This window comes from Corythoichthys intestinalis, chromosome 7 (genome assembly GCF_030265065.1).
Source record: "Corythoichthys intestinalis isolate RoL2023-P3 chromosome 7, ASM3026506v1, whole genome shotgun sequence".
NCBI classification, from domain to species: domain Eukaryota; kingdom Metazoa; phylum Chordata; class Actinopteri; order Syngnathiformes; family Syngnathidae; genus Corythoichthys; species Corythoichthys intestinalis.
This window is the reverse complement of record NC_080401.1, coordinates 15,841,021-15,861,038: the sequence shown is the minus strand read 5'-3', so window position 1 is coordinate 15,861,038 and position 20,018 is coordinate 15,841,021. Positions and strand designations below refer to the sequence as shown.

Below are 20,018 nucleotides of genomic sequence, written 5' to 3'. Positions count from 1 at the left end.
GGAGTTATGAGGAATTAAAATCCACCCTCACCGCGAAATCGAACACCGTTTCAGCGAGTAGAACGCAACGGGTCTGTTGACAGCGAATTTACAGATCTTGTGATTTGTGAATGCGTCAATATGCCAGTTTACTTATGTCCATGCAAAGAAATAAACCCTGCTGTCAGGACAATAAAATAAGATTTGGTACGTTAACAGTAAGAAATAATTTATCGCACATCATCACATGAAGCAGGATAATTGTATGTTTAGTCCCATTGACTGTATGAATACGTATGTCCTTTTTTTTTCCCCTTAGTTTGGGCCTAAAAAATCAAGCCCGACCCGAGCCCGATCATTTAACTTTATTTGCAGGCCCGAGCCCAACCCAACCCCCCCCCCCCCCCCTCCATAATTTTATGTTATCTTTGTGAGGACTCAGGAGAAGAAGGAAATGCGGGGATGCCATGCGTTGTTGCGTGAATTAAAGCCCGTCTTTTGTAATGAATTTTCACAGTTAAACAAGACTGTAAGATGAGTATTCAATAAACATTTATATCTTTTATGTTTGTGCGTCTGTCCTATCAGTGGATTTGACATTTAATTTAATCTCTTCGAGTTGGCAGAAAAAAACGCAAGTTTTCTCAATGTTTAAATAGTCTACATATTTCTATGGTTATTATTAACTCATTTACACAACGAAATAACGCTGGAAAAGTTCGTTAAATATATTTCTTGTATATGAGAGCAAAGCTCCGCATTCGTTTACATTCAGCAATTTCAACGATCAATTTGAAGCGTTTCCATACCCCACTTCGAATCGCACGGCATACAGTGTTCTTACGCAGATATTCAGCATCACCATTGGAATGCATATATTGTCCCTGGCGAAAGAGCGCACGGAGAGGCACACAATCTGCCCGTTTGCGAGGGCCTGACTTCGGCGGGTTACATTATAGTGACGTCCGCCTCGATCAGTTGGCACAGGTAAAGAATTCCCTCAGCTGAAAATCTTTCATGGAGAACATCTTCCGGGTACGCCAGCGGATTCTGGCGGTCTCCAAAAACCCGTGCACTCCGAAGAGAGCCCCTCACAATTCTTGCGCCAATGTCGTATGGGTCATCCAGGTACGCTGTCATTGTCAGGAGGACACGTCCGCGGAGGAGTGCTGTTTAATTATAGCGTGGTTAATTAGAATTCTGGGGTTAAGCAAGATCTAACTCTGAGACGACCAGGTTTGGCGTGTGGCGTGTGTTGCCATGGCAACACTTCTTGGTTCCAACATATCCACCTTTCGTAGTCTCGCTTAGCTGCGAACTTAGGTCGCACGTGATGAAGTTACTCTCGAAGTTACCCTGCTAAGCCAGAAAACTGGCTTCGTAGTATAGGCCACTGGAATGACGGATGACGTGTGTCATTTGTTTTGATGCTTCTGCGCATGCGGGTCTTCATGCTCAGCGCGTGTCGGACTCCGAATTAGTGCGCATGCGTAATACTTGAACGGTCTCAATGGACAAAGTCAGTCTGAACGGGCACGCCAAAAAAATCGGATTCGTGCATTAAGACCTGTAGTATGAACGTAGCCTTAATGACCAAACCAAATAAGGAGGTAAGGAGTAAGGACTGTAAATAATCACTTTTCTTTATCAAACAGTTGTTCATAAATAGTACAGTAATAGAGTTTGAGTTTGTGTTGCAAGGAGCTGTTATATAAATGGGTTTATGTGTTTGGTTTCTTTATAAAAAATGAGACAACTTTACTATCTAACAATAGCTCAAATGCTAATATGCTTCTCCAGGACACAAGACAAACGGATGATCAGCATAATCACTAACTATAATCACTAACTAGCTTAGCGCTTTGTGCTAAGTAGTTATGTCTCATCATGGGCAAGGCAAGGCAAATTTATTTATATAGCACAATTAAACACAAGGCAATTGAAAGTGCTTTACATCGCATGAAGATCATAAAAATCCCATTAAATCAATAGAACGTAAAAACAAAGACAATCGAAACAGGAAATAAATTTATACATAAAAATCGCATTAATCACGAATAAATAAACTACTACTACTACTAATAAGAATAATAATGATAATTGAAATTAGCAATGGAGATAAAGCACAAGAGGAATAAAAAAACAAATAGCTTGAAATATATAGAAAGTTATGGATATGTTGTGCTAAATAAAAGCATTTTTAGCCCTAATTTAAAGGAGCTAACAGTTTGAGCATACTTCAGACCTTCAGGTAACTTGTTCCAGAGGTGAGGAGCATAATAACTAAATGCTGCCTCACAGTGCTTGGTTCTTGTTCTTGGAACATACAGGAGACCGGTTCCAGACGACCTTAGAGGTCGAGATGTTTCATAGGAATCTAACAAATCAAGCATGTATTTTGGTCCAAGGCCATTAATTGTTTTGTAGACGAGCAGTATTATTTTATAGTCAATCCATTGACTCACTGGAAGCCAGTGTAATGATTTCAAAACTGGTGTAATGTGTAATGAAAACAAACAATACAATTGGCTTCATTTACTCACCTCTGACGCAGGCACACTGGATCTAACAGCATAAAAAAAATCTAACTCTTGAGTTAGTAATATTATTGATTCAGCAACCCAACAGCAGCAGCAGTTGCAGCAGTGAACTAACTCTCTCTTGCTCTACTGGTGCGCGTGCCCAGCCTCACATTACAAACAAACAAAGACCCAAAAGGGACTGCTAAAAGCTGCTGGCAAAAATTGATTATCAAATTTGCTGGCAACTAATTTATCAATCGATTAGTTGTTGCAGCCTTAGTGGAGATTATAATTCATTATATTTTTGTAAAACTATGCTCAAAAGTTAGATCAGTTCAAACCATATTTACCACAAAAGAAACAGAAATCCAAGTTATTTGAAGAAAGAATATGGCTGCCCCGTGTAATGCAAGAAATACTATAATAATAAATAGTTATTTCCAATGGATGCTTCTGTAAATAGCAAAATAACACATTGGCTGTCCATGGCTCTGCTATCGCTCTGTAGAGTAGATTTAATTGTAGGAGTGTTAGCACTACTATACAGGTTTATATACATAGACACACTTAAATAATAGTGTACACCATCTTCCAGCATTACACACAGACTTTGTAGTTTGCATTGCATTGTTTACACTTTATGTTGGTTTTCATTAAGTCTAGGTTTTATTACATTCATTTGATAATGTTTTTATAATTTTGCTGACGCTTCACCGCCACGTTGCTGTGACATTTGACTTTTTGGGGCGCCTGTTTGTGAGATGCACACTCTGCTGCTGTAATTTACACACCTTCATTTGGCCTTCTTTTAAGTTAAAAGGCAGCAGGTGTATGTGTGTCTCGTCCTTTTTTCCACCTTCCATGGAACGCCCCGACAAACGTCACAGTAACGTGCGTGTGTTATGGCCTCGCAGGAGTGTATCTCGCAGTCAGCAGTGAAAACAAAGTTTGAGCAGCACACAATCAGGGCCAAGCAGATCACAGAAAAAGTCCAGTGCGTCATGGACATCATCAACATCGAGGCGGCAGAGAAGAGGTGAGTCGCTCACGTCAATTTTGATCGGGTAGCTGTGGTTTGGAGAGATGAGAATGGGGAAATTCAGGTGGGCTAGCAGTTGTCTGATTACATCTTTGATGAGTGTCTAAAATGGCTGCCTGTTGGATGGGGGTTTAGAGTGGCAGCACTGGAGGACAGGGAATATCAAATAGACCGGCTGGATTTTGTGAGGAATCAGCTCAGACTGCTGATTGAAGACATCAATAAGAAGATCAAGGCCATCAGTGAGGATGTGGAGTCAAAGGTAATTTTGAACATGTTTCAGTCAATGCTATTGACAATGATAGATGACTGGTAGCCAATAAGATAACCATGATGTCATGTGTACCTATGCGTTGAATTGGCTAACAAATCTCCAGCCAGGCTTTTCCCTCTAAGAAAGTAGTTTGATGGACGTGTCCGTTGAAAAGATTTTGCAAAAGCTAAATTGTTTTCAATATGTTGGACAACAACCACTCAAATTGCTTGAATAATTTGGATTTTTCTAAACGACAAATTAACAAAAATGGAAACATTTTTGGGGAAACTTTATCTGGTGGCACAAGCCAAACGCATTTTGTCAGTTTGCAAACACCATGCATAAACATAATCTGTTTCTTCCCTGCTGTGAGTTGTGTTGCGCTGACTTTGTCCCTACTTGAGGTGTCCAACGCCATGGGTGAGGAGATCTGCCGTCTGCATGTGATTGTGGACGAGTTCCATGCAGACTTCCACCCCTCGCCTCACGTCCTCAATCTCTACAAGTCTGTAAGAAGCGAACACTTTTACCTTGAGTTAACGTGCAATATTTCGTGATGAATTACGGCTGGTGTTGAATCCTGTTTTTTGACAGGAGCTACTGTGTCACGTGGAAGAGGGAATGGGAAAGAATCTGGCTTTCCGCTGCTCAGATGCAGTCAACGCCTCCGTCCAGTCAATTCAGAGATTTATGACCGGTACAGGGATTGATCACTGCCAACTCTGTTTAAATTGCTTGGAAACCTATTGTCATCAAGGGTAGTGAATGAGTTAACTTGCAACTTGTTGAATTGGGTGGTTTCTTAAAAACACCAAGTGAAGTGGCCCCCACCTGTTACTTGAATTTTTATGCATATGGCACCCAAGCGGAGAAATTCCACTCAATAAAGCATACATTGTACTTCTCTTCTTCGTCTCCTCTACGATCTACAGATAGCATGATGCCTTTGCTGCCCTCCGCCAGCCAGAACCAAATCCACATGCTGGGGCCCAACAGGAAGTTGGACCTAAGTTACAACCTCAACTGCGCCTCGCTGTGCAGCGACTTCCAGGAGGACATAGAGTTTCGCTTTTCTTTTGGCTGGACGGCATTGGTGCACCGTTTCCTGGGCCCTGTCAACGCTGAGAGAGCACTCAAACTAGTGGACCAGAAACTGCAGGTATTGTGGGGCTTGGAGATGAAAAATTGGATGCATTCTGACGTTTACATACATAAGTTTATTTTTGAGCTTAGTAGAAATGTAGATTGAAACTAAGCCTGAACGATATATCGTTTAAACATCGCCATCGCGATGTGCGTGTGCGCAATAGTCCCATCGCAAGCACGTGCGATACTTTTTCTTTTTTTTGATCCACATACGCCTCACTTTCTGGTCTGCGCACAGCCTCCTACCCTCCCTCTCCCAGCCTTTTGATCCTCTCAGTCACTGCGGCACAACAATGGCTTTGATCTGGCCAAAGAAGCAGACTTCACACGGGCATCTGTCAATCATCGTTGAACTTGTTAAACAGTTGGAAGGAAGCCGCGCTGGAATGAATGTGTGTACTGTGGGGACGTTGGAGACATTTAAATGCCAGAAGTGATCATGAGGAGTTTGAAATTTCTACATGTCACTTCAACGATCACAGCTAAAGTAGATAAACAGAAGCATTTAATAAAGCCAAGCATTTATCTGCTACAGTACTTTATTCTTGTTCAAAAATGATTTGGTTGGACAGTTATGTTTAAAACTTATCATAATTATGAAATTTGAAGTGCTTAAAAACCATTTATTTTTATACATTTTTTAAATCACTTTGGGGGGGGGGGGTGAGAAAAAAACATGTCTTATACACGGTGACCCAAAAAAAAGTTTACACTGCCATAATACAACTTAAATGCCATGTTTATTCATCTTAGAATTAGAATTGAATCACAAATTATACATTATTGTAAAGAACATGTACAGTACACTCTATTTTTCAATGTGTCCTCCCTTAAGTGTCACAACAGCCTCCAGGCGCCTGCGGAACGCTTCTTTATGTAGGATGCTGTCATCTTTTCCCAAGATCTAACAATGGACCTCTCCAAGGCTGCCACAGCAGTTTGTGGCTTCTTACAGGCACTGTCCTCCACAGTTGCCCATATGCTATAATCCAGGGGATTGAGATCTGGATTCTGGGGTGGCCACATATCACCTTGTCGATCAACTTTTTGGTCGGCACAGATCGGCACTTCCAGACCCAGGTTTTCGTGAGGCTGTTCCAATATCTTTCAGCTTCTTTTTAACTTTGTAGACTGCACATCTGGATATTCTCAGATTTGCTGTAATCTCAGTAGGTGTCAGACCGGCACGCAGCAATTCAGGTACAGCTAAAGTTTTCTTCATTTTCAGCAGAAGCACAGGAATTGTACAGACGAGAGATTACCAGCTGCATTGAGTGACCTTAATGAATCACTTAAGCATGACAACCTATTTAGATATGTTTCAATGGCTTTTAAACAAGCAGTCAACTGAGTGTAAATTTTTTTTTGGGTCAACCTGTATGTATCTCTTTCCAATGCTAAATCTGAATAAATACATTGGGCACAAAAAACACACACACAAAAAAAAAATTAAAATGGGGGGGTGGGCTACTTCGCGGTTTTTCACTTATCACGGCGGGTTCTGGTCCCCGTTAACCGCAAAAAACAAGGGATGACTGTACACTGTGGTGATCTAAAGTCTTTCCAAACAGCTATTTAAGTCATCTTGTGAAAATATCTTGAAAAAAATATATATAAATGTTTTTTAATATCGCAATATAATATCGCAATATATCGCAAACCCAAAAAAAATCGCAGCAATAGTTTTTCCCAATATCGTTCAGGCCTAAGAAACATTATTCTTCATATCACTTCCACATCCATCAGGCCTCTCTACCAGCTCTGCCCCCGGCCACAACACCCTCCTCGGGACCCCCGTCAGTCGCGCCGGCCAACCAGGAGACAGCCCTCATGACACAAGAAGACCTTATGGTCGCCATGGCAACCAACGCCGCATCCCTCACCTCCCGCATGTCAATGAGCGCTATTGTCGTCGGAGGAGTGGTCTGTTGTTTCCAAAAATTAACATTTAAACAGTGAGCCCCCTTTTCATCCTAAGCTATTTTCATAACAGTCGCGGTGTGCATGTGTGTTGAGGTGTGGAGGACATTGGGTTGGAGGCTGATCGGCTTGATGGGCTCCTTATATGGCTTGCTGTACCTCTACGAACGCCTCACGTGGACCACTAAGGCCAAGGAGCGTAGCTTGAAGCGTCAATTTGTGGACTATGCCACTGAGAAGTTGCAGCTCATTGTCAGCATCACCAGTGCCAACTGTAGCCACCAAGTGCAGCAGTAAGTAAAAGCAATTAAAAAAAAAAAAAAAAAAGTATACACACTCGTCAAATACTAGGTTGTTGGGACCAACCAAAATAGTGTCAATGCTCCCCCCCAACAAACTGTATAGGGCAAGTGACTTTTAGGTCATTTCAAAGAAAAAAACCTAACCTCATGAAGGCCTGACGTTCGCATACATTTTGCGTCATGAAGGCCAAACTAACATTTGGTATTCAGTTGTGGAAATGAGTAAAATGCCCTATAAAAGGTTAATATGACTTACAAATTGTACAACTTATTGGAAAATCCAGACAATGTTGAAATGGTGAGCTGTGTTTTTGAGGCTGATAGTAGAAATAAACACTGAATATCTTTGTTACCAGAGAGATGGCTACCACCTTTGCTCAGCTCTGCCGTGAGGTGGAGACGACGCAGAAGGAGCTCGAGGCAGAAATCCACCGACTGAGCGCCAACATCGAGCAGCTGGAGGGTGTCCAGGGACGCTCCAAGAGTCTACGGTTGGTTAATTTTATATTTTAAAATGGTTTCTTTTCGTTCTTTTCAATTCTCGTAAAAATTGTAGTCTTTTTCTGTCAAATTGCCTTTTGTCATCAATGTCAATACTTTTTCTTTCAAACTTAGATTCAATCAAATATTTGGGTTACAGGGGACTAACTTTTTATTCCCTGTATAACTGTCAAAACATTTTAAGTCCCAGCCCCTCAGTAATATTATGACCTTATTCCAAAAAATGTTAGAGGCCTTTCAATTAAAACTTTGTTTTCCTCATCCGCTGTGTGTCTTCTCGCCTACAGGCACAAAGCCAGTGAGCTGGAGAAACAGTTGGAGACCTTTACAAAGCAGTACTTGCAGCCTCAACACTGAGCTCAATCCTTTCATTTTTTTTCCACTTGAAAGGCACAATCTTTCAACAAAAGCGTTTTTCCAAATCTTTACAGCCATGAAGAATATATAGTATTGTTATTTTCCTCAACTTCCATGATGAAGTGATTTTTATTGTTTCATAGTACACACCAAGATTAAGTCTTGGACTTGTCCACTCCATGTGAAGACAGTATCATAAAGAATACTAACTCACTAACCAACTATTGGGGTGCTATATTTGTACACTAATGTGCTTCAAACTGTGAATATGCCTTTTTTTGACAAACTTTTGTGGAATTCCTTGTCTCTCAGACTGTTCATGCATGTTACCAACAAAAAATAAATGCATTTCCTATAAAATATATACAACGTATATCGTCTAGTCGTTCAAATTTATCTTTTAAAAATATCCTTTGATTGAAAACATTTCCTACACAATAATAATTAAAATACATAAAAAGAAAACATTTCCTATAATCATGGCCAAGAATGCTCATTTATTTATCCACTGTGTGAAGTAGCCTCAAATGATCTATGAAGGCACCTTGCTAGTAGTGACCCTTACTCAGGAATTGCACATGCATGCATTAACTGGAGCACAGACACTGAGGAAATGCTACAATTTTCTAGCAAATGTAAATGGAAAAAGGCGATATTTTTTTAACCTAATTTGTTGAACTAAGAAACTGTAACATTTAATAACTATAAACCTGACCTACCTTGTCATGCCTGTGTCCGAAAGACACACAGATCCTAATTTACAATAAAACTGCAAAAATACCCATTGTGATTCTTATCTGTAAGGGCTGAAAAAGTCAAAGAATTTGATGTATTAGAGCTGAAGCAAGTGCTACTCATCATGGGATAGGAAATCATGGCTTTGTCTTGAAGTAACTCTTTAGCTACTGTTATCGGGCTCTGTGATGTAGTAGTGGGCCTACCATGACTTGGCAGGAAAATGATGTAGCGTATTTCTTTTAGGAGAATTGTATTACATAGTACAGTCAGTGGTACCTCTACTTACAAAATTGGTTCTGCTGGAAGTAGTTTCGTGACAAATTCTGTAAGTAGAGACGTGTTTTCCATGTAAATGCCCTAATCCGTTCCAAGCCCCCCCAAAGGTCAGGCAAAAATCTTTTATAAGGCATAAAAATGCATCAAAACATTTAAAAAAATAAATGTTACAACTACATTATTGCACAATAAATCAGTTGTGAAAAAAATAGGACGCTGGCATACACACGCATAGTAGATGCCAGGAATGCTAGGCAATAGCCAATGGCAGAGCAGATATAAGTTTGTATTGTTATTTTGCCTGTTGTATCCTGAAATTTCTTTTGTAACGAGCGGCAATATTTTCCCGTCGAGGCGTGTCTTAACCTGAAAATTCTGTATATAGAGACATTGTAAGTAGAGGTACCACTATATTACACTGTTTAAAACACAGCAGTAACACAAATGGGGGGAGTTTTTACATTAACTGCTACATTTCTCTAATCACGAGACACATTTTGTTTCACCCTTCTCACTTTCAGCACCTTTATGAACCATGGCCAGGTCAAAGCAAAAAAAAAAACCCTGCGAGGTAACCAATCTGAACTGATGGTCGCAAATAAATTCTATGCTGACATCTAATGAACAGATAAAATGGCATGTCTATTCGTTTCAATGAGGAATGATTTGAGATATGAGTGCTATGAGCACGATTTCAAGCAAAACCTCCACTGTTGTCTGCTGCCTCTTCACATTTCTAGAGACTTTTCACAATTGCAGGCATAAAATTCCCACACATTAAGTTTATTTGTCAAAAGATTTTTTTTGTTTTTGTTTTATTGATTACAATAACTCATGGCAACATATCAGTATCACCAAGCCACTGTACAAATACAAAAAAAAAAAGATCTGGTGTGAAAAAGACTATAAAAATTATTCCATAAGTGATTTTCTCACACACTAGCACTGTAAGAGAATTATCATGGCACCAAGTCCCTGGTCATTACTGGCTTAGAACATGAAACAATAAATAAGAGAAAGCAACGTAGTCATAAAGGCAGTGCATTATTTGTGACAGTGCGGTGTGTGTGTGTGTGGGGGGGGGGGGGGGAGAGTAATGGCACTGCATGTGTTTATCATGTTTAATAACCCCAAAGTTAGACTTCATGTTGGCACTGAGGTTGACACGTCTACATAGAAAACTACAGTATTGTTGTTTCGGCTATTTAAACAGTTAAATAATGTAACTACTGAAACTTGAGAACATAAGTGAAATTAAATCAATTCAAGCACCTTTTGTAAGTGTTTTTTGTTTAAAACATTTAGGCTACCGACAGTTGGTGTGCTCTGATGGTCGTCAGCTCGCTAAAATATACACTTAGTAACGGCACAAATGAGCCCATTTACATTTGGCCCGCTGCTCACAAAAAATTCCATTCCAGACAAATTGAATGTAAACCCAGGAAGAATTCAACAGAGAAATATTTCACTCGTTTAATATTATTTTCCTGATGTCAAGGTCGACGTCAATGAGTTGGTAATTGTGACGGATTACAACTAGATTTGGTAATTGAGGTCTGTTCAAAACTCAAAAGATAAAATTTTATTTAAAGTTCATAATAAAAAGTATTTTGAAAGGGCAACTTTTGATGTTTTGCCACGAGACATTCATTTGTTTGCTTTTTCGAGGCGCTGGGGTGAAAGGCGGTTTTGTGCTAAGCTAGGCTAACTGGCTACAAGCTAACGGCAGTACAGACTGTCTAAAAAACTATTCTTTTAAACCAGCGATTCCGAACTAGTTTGCCTGCTCAAGAAGAACTATTGACTATAACTGTATATTTTATCTCCTATAGCCATATGTAGTGACTGGCATAATTAAATATTCTTCCACTAAATGATTCAAAGTGAAATTAAGCTATTCGTCTACTTTTGTGACAATTTGGTTATGTTGTGTGCAGTGATTTGGGGAAAAGGACAATAGTATGTTAAGTATTTGTCTTGGCTCAATAACGGTCGTGAAATAATTTTTAAACATAGCGTGCGGGCATCCTGTAGCAATGGCACAGCTCCAGAGCCTTAAAAGATATGGGCACAAATGTGCACACACGCCTAGAAGTACCACAAAACTATTTTGGCACATTTGCTGCATTTGACTGCAATAGACGCCAATTTCATTTTAACTGGGAAGCCTGGTTGTCAATGGCAGCCAATGAATGAATGTTGGTATAACTAGCTAAGTTTCTTTTTTTATGTGATACAGTGGGGAGAACAAGTATTTGATACACTGCCAATGGGAAAACCCATTGACAGTGTATCAAATACTTGTTCTCCCCACTGTACGTGGTGTAAAAAGTTTGAGAGCCATTGCATTAATGCAATGGAACATAGAGGCGGCCTTAAGAGTCCAAGCGTGTTCACGGACCAGACCTGAATGAATTGTCACAAAGCGTAAAGCAGACTATATTGTAGTAAAAAGCTGAAGTCGAATAATTAAGCACAGGCTCGTGTTTGTCGATATTAAGTGCGCGCTAGTGTTCACGAGTGCTTCAAGTGGGCCAGTGGAAAAGTACAAGTGTCAATAGTCAAAGACTTTGCTATGTTGTGGTGATGGAGGCAGATGTAAGGCATAAAATGTCCTTTGTCTGGACACGGGCACCTGAGATGACACATGATAGGTCCATCATCTCAACATTAGGCTTTTTTTCTTTTTTGCTATGAAACTGATTTTATACATGTGGTGCAACACTGATTGACTTTGATACATCCTCCTATCCTTAATTTGCTCTGAAATACACTTGTATGCAGTTGTGCATTTACATTAATGAGTCATAAGTAGGTGTATTGCAGTAATACGTCAAATTTCACTTAATTGGTCTGCAAACTATTCTCTACAGATAACATTTTGCAAGAGGCAGACCAATAAAATGTTTTTTTTCACTAGGAGGCAGACAGCCCAATAAACCTGATCCTGAAAAACAGCTTTTGTGTACCAACTTAAGAGGACCAGATTTCTTTGAGGGCATTTTGTTAGGTTAACTTTTATATCAGATTTTTTTTGTACAATTTTTTTGTTGGGGGTTTCCCCATGACATTTTTTCTCAGCGACATGGAATATACTGTACTGGACTGTCTCAGAAAATTAGAATACACAATATTCTAATTTTCTGAGACAGTCCTGTATATTGTTCTATGTAAAGGACGTCAGCCAAGGTCGGCCCCCCACATTTTTACCACGCCAAATCTGGTCCCCTTTGCAAAAAGTTTGGACACCCCTGCTTTAAATGGTGGATTAATGTACAGGACTGTCTCAGAAAATTAGAATATTGTGTATTCTAATTTTCTGAGACAGTCCAGTATATACAGTGGGGAGAACAAGTATTTGATACACTGCCTATGGGTTTTCCCATTGACTGTGTATCAAATACTTGTTCTCCCCACTGTATATGTGTGCGAAGTGTGATAAGTATGAATGTGGGTGGCGACTTAATGGCCATGTAAAAACTTGGGCGACCAGTTGAAAAGCCCAGCTTTAGGGGAGCCACGGTGGAAGCAAAAAACCAAATGTATGAAAAAGATCATAAGCATGGAATTATATGTTTTGAAATAATAGTTTTAGCCTTAGATAGGTTCCTAAACCTGGAAGTGAAGTCACTTGTGCTCAGTTGTTGAATTGCTATTTGTGAGTGCATTCTTCGCATCTCTCGTTTACACATTGTCCTCTAGCAGTATAAACAGCTCACAAAGTTGTTTTTGGGCGAAGAAACAAAACAAAGCACAGAAAGTGTTCAAAGGTACTTTTTTCAGTGGCACGTGACTTTAGGTCCACGCAGTTCATTCACTCCAGGGCTTGTTCTTTGTTTTCTCTGAAAATGGGAAAGGGAAAAAAAAAAAAAAAAAAAAAAAAAGCTGCTGACAACAGTCTTTGCAGTTCTTGGTGGTCCGCATCACTTTTGCGTACTCCATAGGTTCCACTGGCAAAGTTGTTCACATTTAGTCTTACTAGGGTGACATTGAGGTTGCTGATTTGTGTGGAGTTGAGTTGCGAAACCAAAATCTCTTGGAGCAGGCTTTCTCAAACTGAGCTCAAAACGGCCCACCGTACCATTTTGTTTGTGTCAGGATTGTCAGAAAGAATGCTTGTTTCAGTCTTGTGAATTGTCTTTGTAGAGTGGGAATAAATATCACAATTCCAATGCATTGTTTTCTACTACAGTTAAAGGGCTGGGATTGCTAGCTAATGTAGTGTGCTATGACAGATCATCAGGGGCGCTGAAGGAAATCAGCAAATTATATTTAAAATGTCCGAAAATTGTTATTTATCAATAATGACTTAACAGTGGTTACTTTGGCCGGAGACTTCAATCTTGTTTATCTCATTCACTCCCAACCATCTTTCACAAGATATCCCCCTTCCATACAGGCCATTTGACTTTTCAAGCGCCACAGAATATTATGATATATGGCTCCATGAACACAACAGTTTACAAAAAGAAAGATTAGAGTCCCATCTTTCACCATAAAAAAAACAAAACAAAAGAAACGTTTGTTTCGACGATTTTTGGTTATTTATAAGCAGCTGAACATCATCAACAACATTGTCTATACGTCTTTGGTAGCAAACGTGAGTGTTCCAAAAAACGTATAAATGCGTCTTTGGTAGTGAATGAGTTAAATGTTTGTCTTTGTTTAGGGTTTCATTGTTTTAGTCATGTTTGGGAAAGCCTGTCCTCGAGTCTGGTTGTCAAACTTCAAGGCCATCTCCTCAGCTTTCCATTGACCAGATTGCAACTTTCCTCCTAACACGTGTGGCAAGCTCCATGCCTTGCTGACAAATCCAGAGATCCTCTTCTTCCATACATTATTGGACGTTTGCAGGAACACGTGCGACGGCCACGGATGCACATTATGTTCTCTGTGGAGCACTGTTATGTTGAGCACAGGCTAAGCGTTTGGAGCCATTCGGCCGTGTTATAATGGGGAATAAGTACAAAGAAAACAAGAACCCCTCAAATGATTAAGACAAGACAAAAAAACCTTAAATATAAACAATATGTATGCATATATGTAAATATATACACACATAATGCTATACATATATACTGTCTTTTTATATATAAATTTACAAATGACACGCATAATTTTGGAATAAATGGGAGTTGTTTTCTTGTTTTTTTAAGCATTTATCCCTCTGATGTTATTGATTGGACTACTTGAAAATATGCAAATATTCAAGTTACTTTGCAGGGGAAATAAAAGATAAAAAGATTGTTTAGAAGGCTGAAACAGTGTATATATACTCCTTCAGCTCCAGCCCTGCATGAGTCATGATGCGTTGCGTGGGGTGAGGGAAATTGGGGAAAAGTTCACAAGTGCTGATGGAGGACAGACCAGAGTAGGTTTCGTTTAGTTCCAAATCCGCAGGAAACTGTCCCAGGAGCCGGTGCCCACGGCCATGCCATCCTCAGTCACGCCTAAGCAGCTCACCCTGTTGTCGTGGCCCGCCAGGACGCCTGCGTGTCAGCAAGACAAACAACAGCCAAATCTTATTTGCCAGCTGGACCCAGCACAATTGATTTTGCTAACCTCCAAGGTTGAACAATTACTGCAATTGTCAAAGTTGCCATGGTAATAAATGGTTTTAAGTTTTTGCAGGATAACTTAACAGGAGAGCTGTTGAAAATTAAAACATTAAATATCGACATGTTGGGGAAAATTGACTCATTATTTGCTATATACAGGTAGGTCGGTAAGCCTTTGTAGACCCTGCCAACCCATCAAGTGAGCAATTGAACAACCAAGGAAATATATTATAAGTTGTCTCGAGCTACAGATATCCCCAGATGACTACATTGTTGGTCAAGCACTCACTAAATATATAACAATGAGATAGCTCACTTGGTTGCTTGCCTTGGCATTCCCAACTGTCGTCATGATAACAAAACTCCTTATTTGCATGAGACATAACGAAACCCAAAACGGAGGGGTCTTAACCAGCATGTGACAGGCCAATATTAAGGGTAAGCCTACGACAATTATTTTTGTATTTTAACTGTTTAAAACGGGTCCCCAACCGCCAGGCCGCGGACCAGTACCGGTCCTTGGCGCATTTAGTACCGGGCCGCAAAAGAAATAATAATTTATTAACGACTGCATTTGGCCTGTGCCCCTTAACAAACCAGTATCCCTGTCTACTCTCGATATAATAGTACAGGATGGAATGTCGTCATAGAAATCCATTGATTGGACCGCTAGCAGTATATCGTATATATACATTATATACATATATAGCAGTATTGTTTTGTATACATCTATGTGCGCTTGTCCCCGATAATAATGTCTGACGTAGGCCGGGCGCATCACATTTGTTCCCGGAAATAATTAGCCGCCACACTAGAATGACTGAAAAACAGACGTCTTTGGACAGATATTTTATCGGTATAGAGTGCCTGACGAGCCAGAAGAGGAGCCTGCAACCTCGAAGAAAACAAAATCTACGCTACTTCGCAATCACTAAAGACCCACAAACTGCGAAGGAGTGGATTCATGACCCATTTGTGAATAAACCGAGTGATTCGAGCATGTCTGTGCAACAGGACGATCAATTTGTAGAGATCACAAATGACGGTGACCTTAAACGTACATTTGAGACAACATCTCTACCGAGGTTCTGAATTAAAGTCATTCCGGAATATCCTGACATCGCTACGAGAGCATTGAAAACCGTGTTACAATTTCCAACATCGTATCTTTGTGAAGCGGGTTTCTCTCACTCATCACCCATCACCATCTTGATGGGACCATCTCGTCTCAACGAAACAAGCTCAGGCCTCCCACTGATTCAGCGGGTGAGTTATATTTTCACTGCATTTAACAGGACGGGGCTAAAAACAAATGTTATTTCATATTTGCTGTATTTTTCTGCCGCACATTGCCGGTGTTCTGACAAATTTTGCATGCACGTAACGTTAAAAATGGCCGCGAAGGCAGCGATTCCAAAGTAAACACTACAAACTTTCTTTAAAGAAAGAAATATTAACCTACGTTTACCATGTTAGCTGCACACAACAACTGCACGCAGCTCTTTCACTTAACGACTTCGCCGTGTCGTTAAGGATTAATTTAGGCCATTTTCATGTTGCACATGTATGTTTATGATGTAAATAGTTTTTTAGCACCGTTGGATAACATTGAGAGTCCAAATGAATATAAAAGAGGGCTTTTTCACCGTCACAAAAGCTTTGGGATCAAAATTTTATAAGGGTAAAATTTGACAGAACACCAGTCCAGGAAAAAAAAAAAGACCCAAATCACACCGGTCCGTGGTGCAAAAAAGGTTGGGGACCCCTGGTTTAAAACACCTGTGAACATGAAAGAACAGCTTAAATTGTGCTGCAGTTCCTATACCAAAGTACTACAGTGCTAGCATTGCTCCCCATTTTGTAGTACCCAAATGAAATTAGAACACTAAATATCAAGCTTTAATTAACCAACTGCCAGAGGTGAGGAGAGAAAACAAAAATTTTATTCAAGAGTAGCGTTACTTCAAAATAATATAACTCAAGTCAAAGTAGTCGTCCAAAAAATGTACTCAAGTACAAGTAAAAAAGTATTTGGTAAAAAGAATACTCAAGTAATGAGTAACATTGTGAGCACTGCTCACCGTATTTTTCAGACTATAAACTGCTACTTTTTCTTACCATTTCTATCCTGCGGCTTTTAGAAGGAAACGGCTTTTTTTTTTTTTTTTTTTTTTTTTGACAAACGAGCACGAGCAATACAGTTGGATAATTAGACACATCTTAAAAGAATGGCTTTCCAAATTTTGCCCTGACATGGCTCTAAGCCACTACACTAGCACCGATAAAGCTTGCCAGAAGCAGAGAAAAACTTAGGATTTTATAGATGAACATGGCTCCATCTGATACTATATGCTGCTACAAAACAACAGTTTTAATGGATGGGCATCCACAATTTGGTACGACAAGAGAACGCGATGCTAACATTGATTAGCCGTTTTCAACTGGCACCCGGAGGACTTTATTTCCACAGTATGCTACACTAAAACTGCTATATAAGGGGTTAGCGCTAGCTGTTAACCATTTTGAAGAGGTTTTAATCCACTTAAAGTTTAGAAGGCAAGGTAAAGTGGATTATATATCTTTGCAAATGTTTTAATGTTTTGTAACCTGTTTTTTAGTTAGTTTGTTTTTAAGCATTCAGACAACACATGTTGGTGATGTTGATGCGTGTTTATCTGGCCAAGAAATATATTTTTGATCAAGCAAATATTTCTGTCTAACATCTGTGTCATATTGCCGGTTTTCCGTGGTCTGTTGGTGCCAAATAAAAACTGGGAGAGCGGTTGTTAACATCCGCGCTTTCGAGTCATGTTGAGGGCAGCGCTCTACATCAAACACTTCATTTTTTACAATGCTTTAAAGACACCACATGATTGAACAGGCTGGCGTGAAGATAGAACGGCAAGCTTGCGTCTGATTGGTATAATGGAGTCATGTGATTATTGTTGCGACTTCTCATTGGTGAAAATGGTAGAGCTACCCTGGTAATACACTAGGCACGTCTCTACTCTTGGCATCGCTAGCAATAAATAAATAAATAAATAAAAAATCAACATGTAGTATAAAGAGGAAAAATTTAACGACTTGTGTAGCCCAAAGTAGAGGAGTAAGAGTAGCGTTTTTTTCTTCACAAATCTACTCAAGTAAAAAGTATAGCTTAGTAAAACTACTGTTAGAAGTACTGTACATTTTTCTCAAAATGTTACTCAAGTAAATGTAACGGAGTACGTGTAACGTGTTGCTACCCACCTCTGCCAACTGCTAATACAACATTGTATTTTTCTTACCTTGACAAAACAACTAATTAGTTGCTGCAAATTCAATTAGTATTCTAAGTATCAAGAAACAAAGTAACTATACTTACCAATACAACACAGTATTTTTCTTACTTTGACATTATTAGTAATTTTCAGAAAAAAATTGCATGTAAAATTGAGAAATATTTGTCCATTCAAGAGGTCCACCATGAACGTACCTGCCCGTTCGCCTTTCAGAGTGTCCCAGACGTTACAGTTAAAGTCATCGTAGCCAGCCAGCAGCAGACGTCCGCTCTTGGAGAAAGCCACGGATGTGATGCCGCAGATGATGTTGTCATGGCTGTACGTCATCAGCTCCTGGTCGGCACGCAGGTCAAAAAGCCTACAGGTGGCATCATCCGAGCCTGTGCCAAAGGCGTTCCCATTGGGGAAAAACTGCAGGAAGGAAATAACAGGAAAAACAAATGACTTGAAGATCTTTGTTAAATCCTTATTAACAACACAGAAAGTAGTGCCCACGTCTAAAAGTAACATAATGCAATTTTATACATCATGTTGGAGTAAGAGGCTTTGGTGCGCAGTTTTCTTTTTAGTTTTGGCAACGGTGGAATGCAACAAAGTACTTTGTTGCTGTACTTAAGTACATTTTTTGTGTATTTGTGCTTCACTTGAGTACAAATATGAAGTGGTACTTTTTGCTTTTACTACACTACATTTTACAGCAAGTGTCTGTACTTTTTACTCCACTACTTTTCAAATTGTCACCTGCGTTACATGTTACTTTTGTTTTTCTTTTTTCTAATTGTGAATTGATAGTTTCGTTTTCATGCCTCCAGCGCAATCGATAAACCCAGTGCAAATATACCGTAATTGAGCACAAGAGGTGGCAACAAGAATACAAGCAAGATTAGGCAGGTGAACAAGATATTGACCAATAAAAACCAACAGTGAGAGGAGGATGCCTTCAGATGAGTGCTGCATTCTTTTGGACAGTAGGTGGGAGTATGCACCAGATAGTTGCGCGCAATCTGCTATCAAGCTAAATTTTGGACGTTTTTTTTTTAGCTTGTTAAGCTTCTGTTTACAGTGAAGTCAATTTTATAGCTTGATTTTTCTATTCTGTTTAATTTTAAATAAAACTGAGCATTCAATGAATTCTCTGGTTCTTTGAATATTGATATATGTACATATAAAGCCTATATCACATTGTTGCATCGGGAGAAAATACGTTTACTTTTTACTTGTAAATTTTAAAGTAAGAACTTATGTACTTTTACTTGAGTAATTGTTTTCTTTTGCTTTTATTGAAGTATTTTTGCCCCTGTATCTGTACTTCTACATATGTTTAAAAAAAAAAAAAAGTGAGTGCTTCATCCACCACTGAGCTTTTGCCACTCACTGTGACAGCATTGATGTCATTTTTATTTAAGTATTTTTGCCCCTGTATCTGAACTTCTACATAAGTTTAAAAAAAAAAAAAAAGTGAGTGCTTCATCCACCACTGAGCTTTTGCCACTCACTGTGACAGCATTGATGTCAGACACGTGACCAGTGAAAGATTGTCTGCACATCCCATCACGGACGTCCCACAGCTTGGAGGTGGCATCACATGCTCCAGACACAAATGTCTTGTAGTCCGGGCTGAGAGACAAGCTCATTACATCCCCTGTGTGACCAGCGAAGGTTGTGGCCTGCTGGCCAGTCTCTATGTCCCACAATGCACTGGAAGAAACAGAGTGTTACACTATTATTCTTGTCAAGTGTAAAACCTTTGTACTGTATATCCATGAACTCAGTGATTTAACCAATGTCTGCGAGTTTTGAGATAGGTGAAAATTGATTTATTGGCTTCATCTCTACATGATATTAGGCACTCATCAACAGCTTTCTATTGTGTCAATTTACTCGACTGCCTCGTCCCCCCCATCCTTCAAGAGAAGAGACGCGAGTTAAACTTTGAGAGGAAGACGCACACTCACCAGGTGGTATCTCCAGAGCTTGTCAGTATCTGGTTGTCATCCAAGAAACGACAACAAGACAAATAACCTGAAATAAAACACATATGCATACGTTCTCATCATTTACGGGAATCATATTACGTGACTCCAGATGACACAATTTTCTAGACTACACCTCAAGCATAACTAGTGTTGCACCAAGTACTAGC

General features: G+C 39.6%; 2 protein-coding genes across 7 annotated transcripts in view; one reads left to right on the top strand and one right to left on the bottom strand.

Moving 5' to 3' along the window:
* The window catches only part of mfn1b (mitofusin 1b), a 29,426-nt gene extending 19,317 nt beyond the window's left edge, over window positions 1–10,109 (top strand). The window contains exons 11-19 of the mRNA XM_057840518.1: window positions 3,416–3,537; window positions 3,676–3,802; window positions 4,201–4,305; window positions 4,391–4,493; window positions 4,729–4,955; window positions 6,689–6,865; window positions 6,959–7,155; window positions 7,521–7,655; window positions 7,953–10,109. Of these exons, the coding sequence (XP_057696501.1) occupies window positions 3,416–3,537; window positions 3,676–3,802; window positions 4,201–4,305; window positions 4,391–4,493; window positions 4,729–4,955; window positions 6,689–6,865; window positions 6,959–7,155; window positions 7,521–7,655; window positions 7,953–8,022 (1,263 nt within the window). The 3' untranslated portion in view covers window positions 8,023–10,109. The remainder of the gene's footprint in view (window positions 1–3,415; window positions 3,538–3,675; window positions 3,803–4,200; window positions 4,306–4,390; window positions 4,494–4,728; window positions 4,956–6,688; window positions 6,866–6,958; window positions 7,156–7,520; window positions 7,656–7,952) is intronic.
* A 2,773-nt stretch (window positions 10,110–12,882) lies between these two features.
* Window positions 12,883–20,018, bottom strand: part of LOC130918640 (guanine nucleotide-binding protein subunit beta-4) — a 44,788-nt gene continuing 37,652 nt past the window's right edge. For all 6 annotated transcript variants that reach the window (XM_057840520.1, XM_057840519.1, XM_057840523.1 and 3 more), the window contains 4 exons: window positions 19,831–19,897; window positions 19,372–19,573; window positions 18,070–18,286; window positions 12,883–14,525 (listed from right to left, as the gene is read on the bottom strand). In XM_057840520.1, the coding sequence (XP_057696503.1) occupies window positions 14,419–14,525; window positions 18,070–18,286; window positions 19,372–19,573; window positions 19,831–19,897 (593 nt within the window). In that variant the 3' untranslated portion in view covers window positions 12,883–14,418. The remainder of the gene's footprint in view (window positions 14,526–18,069; window positions 18,287–19,371; window positions 19,574–19,830; window positions 19,898–20,018) is intronic.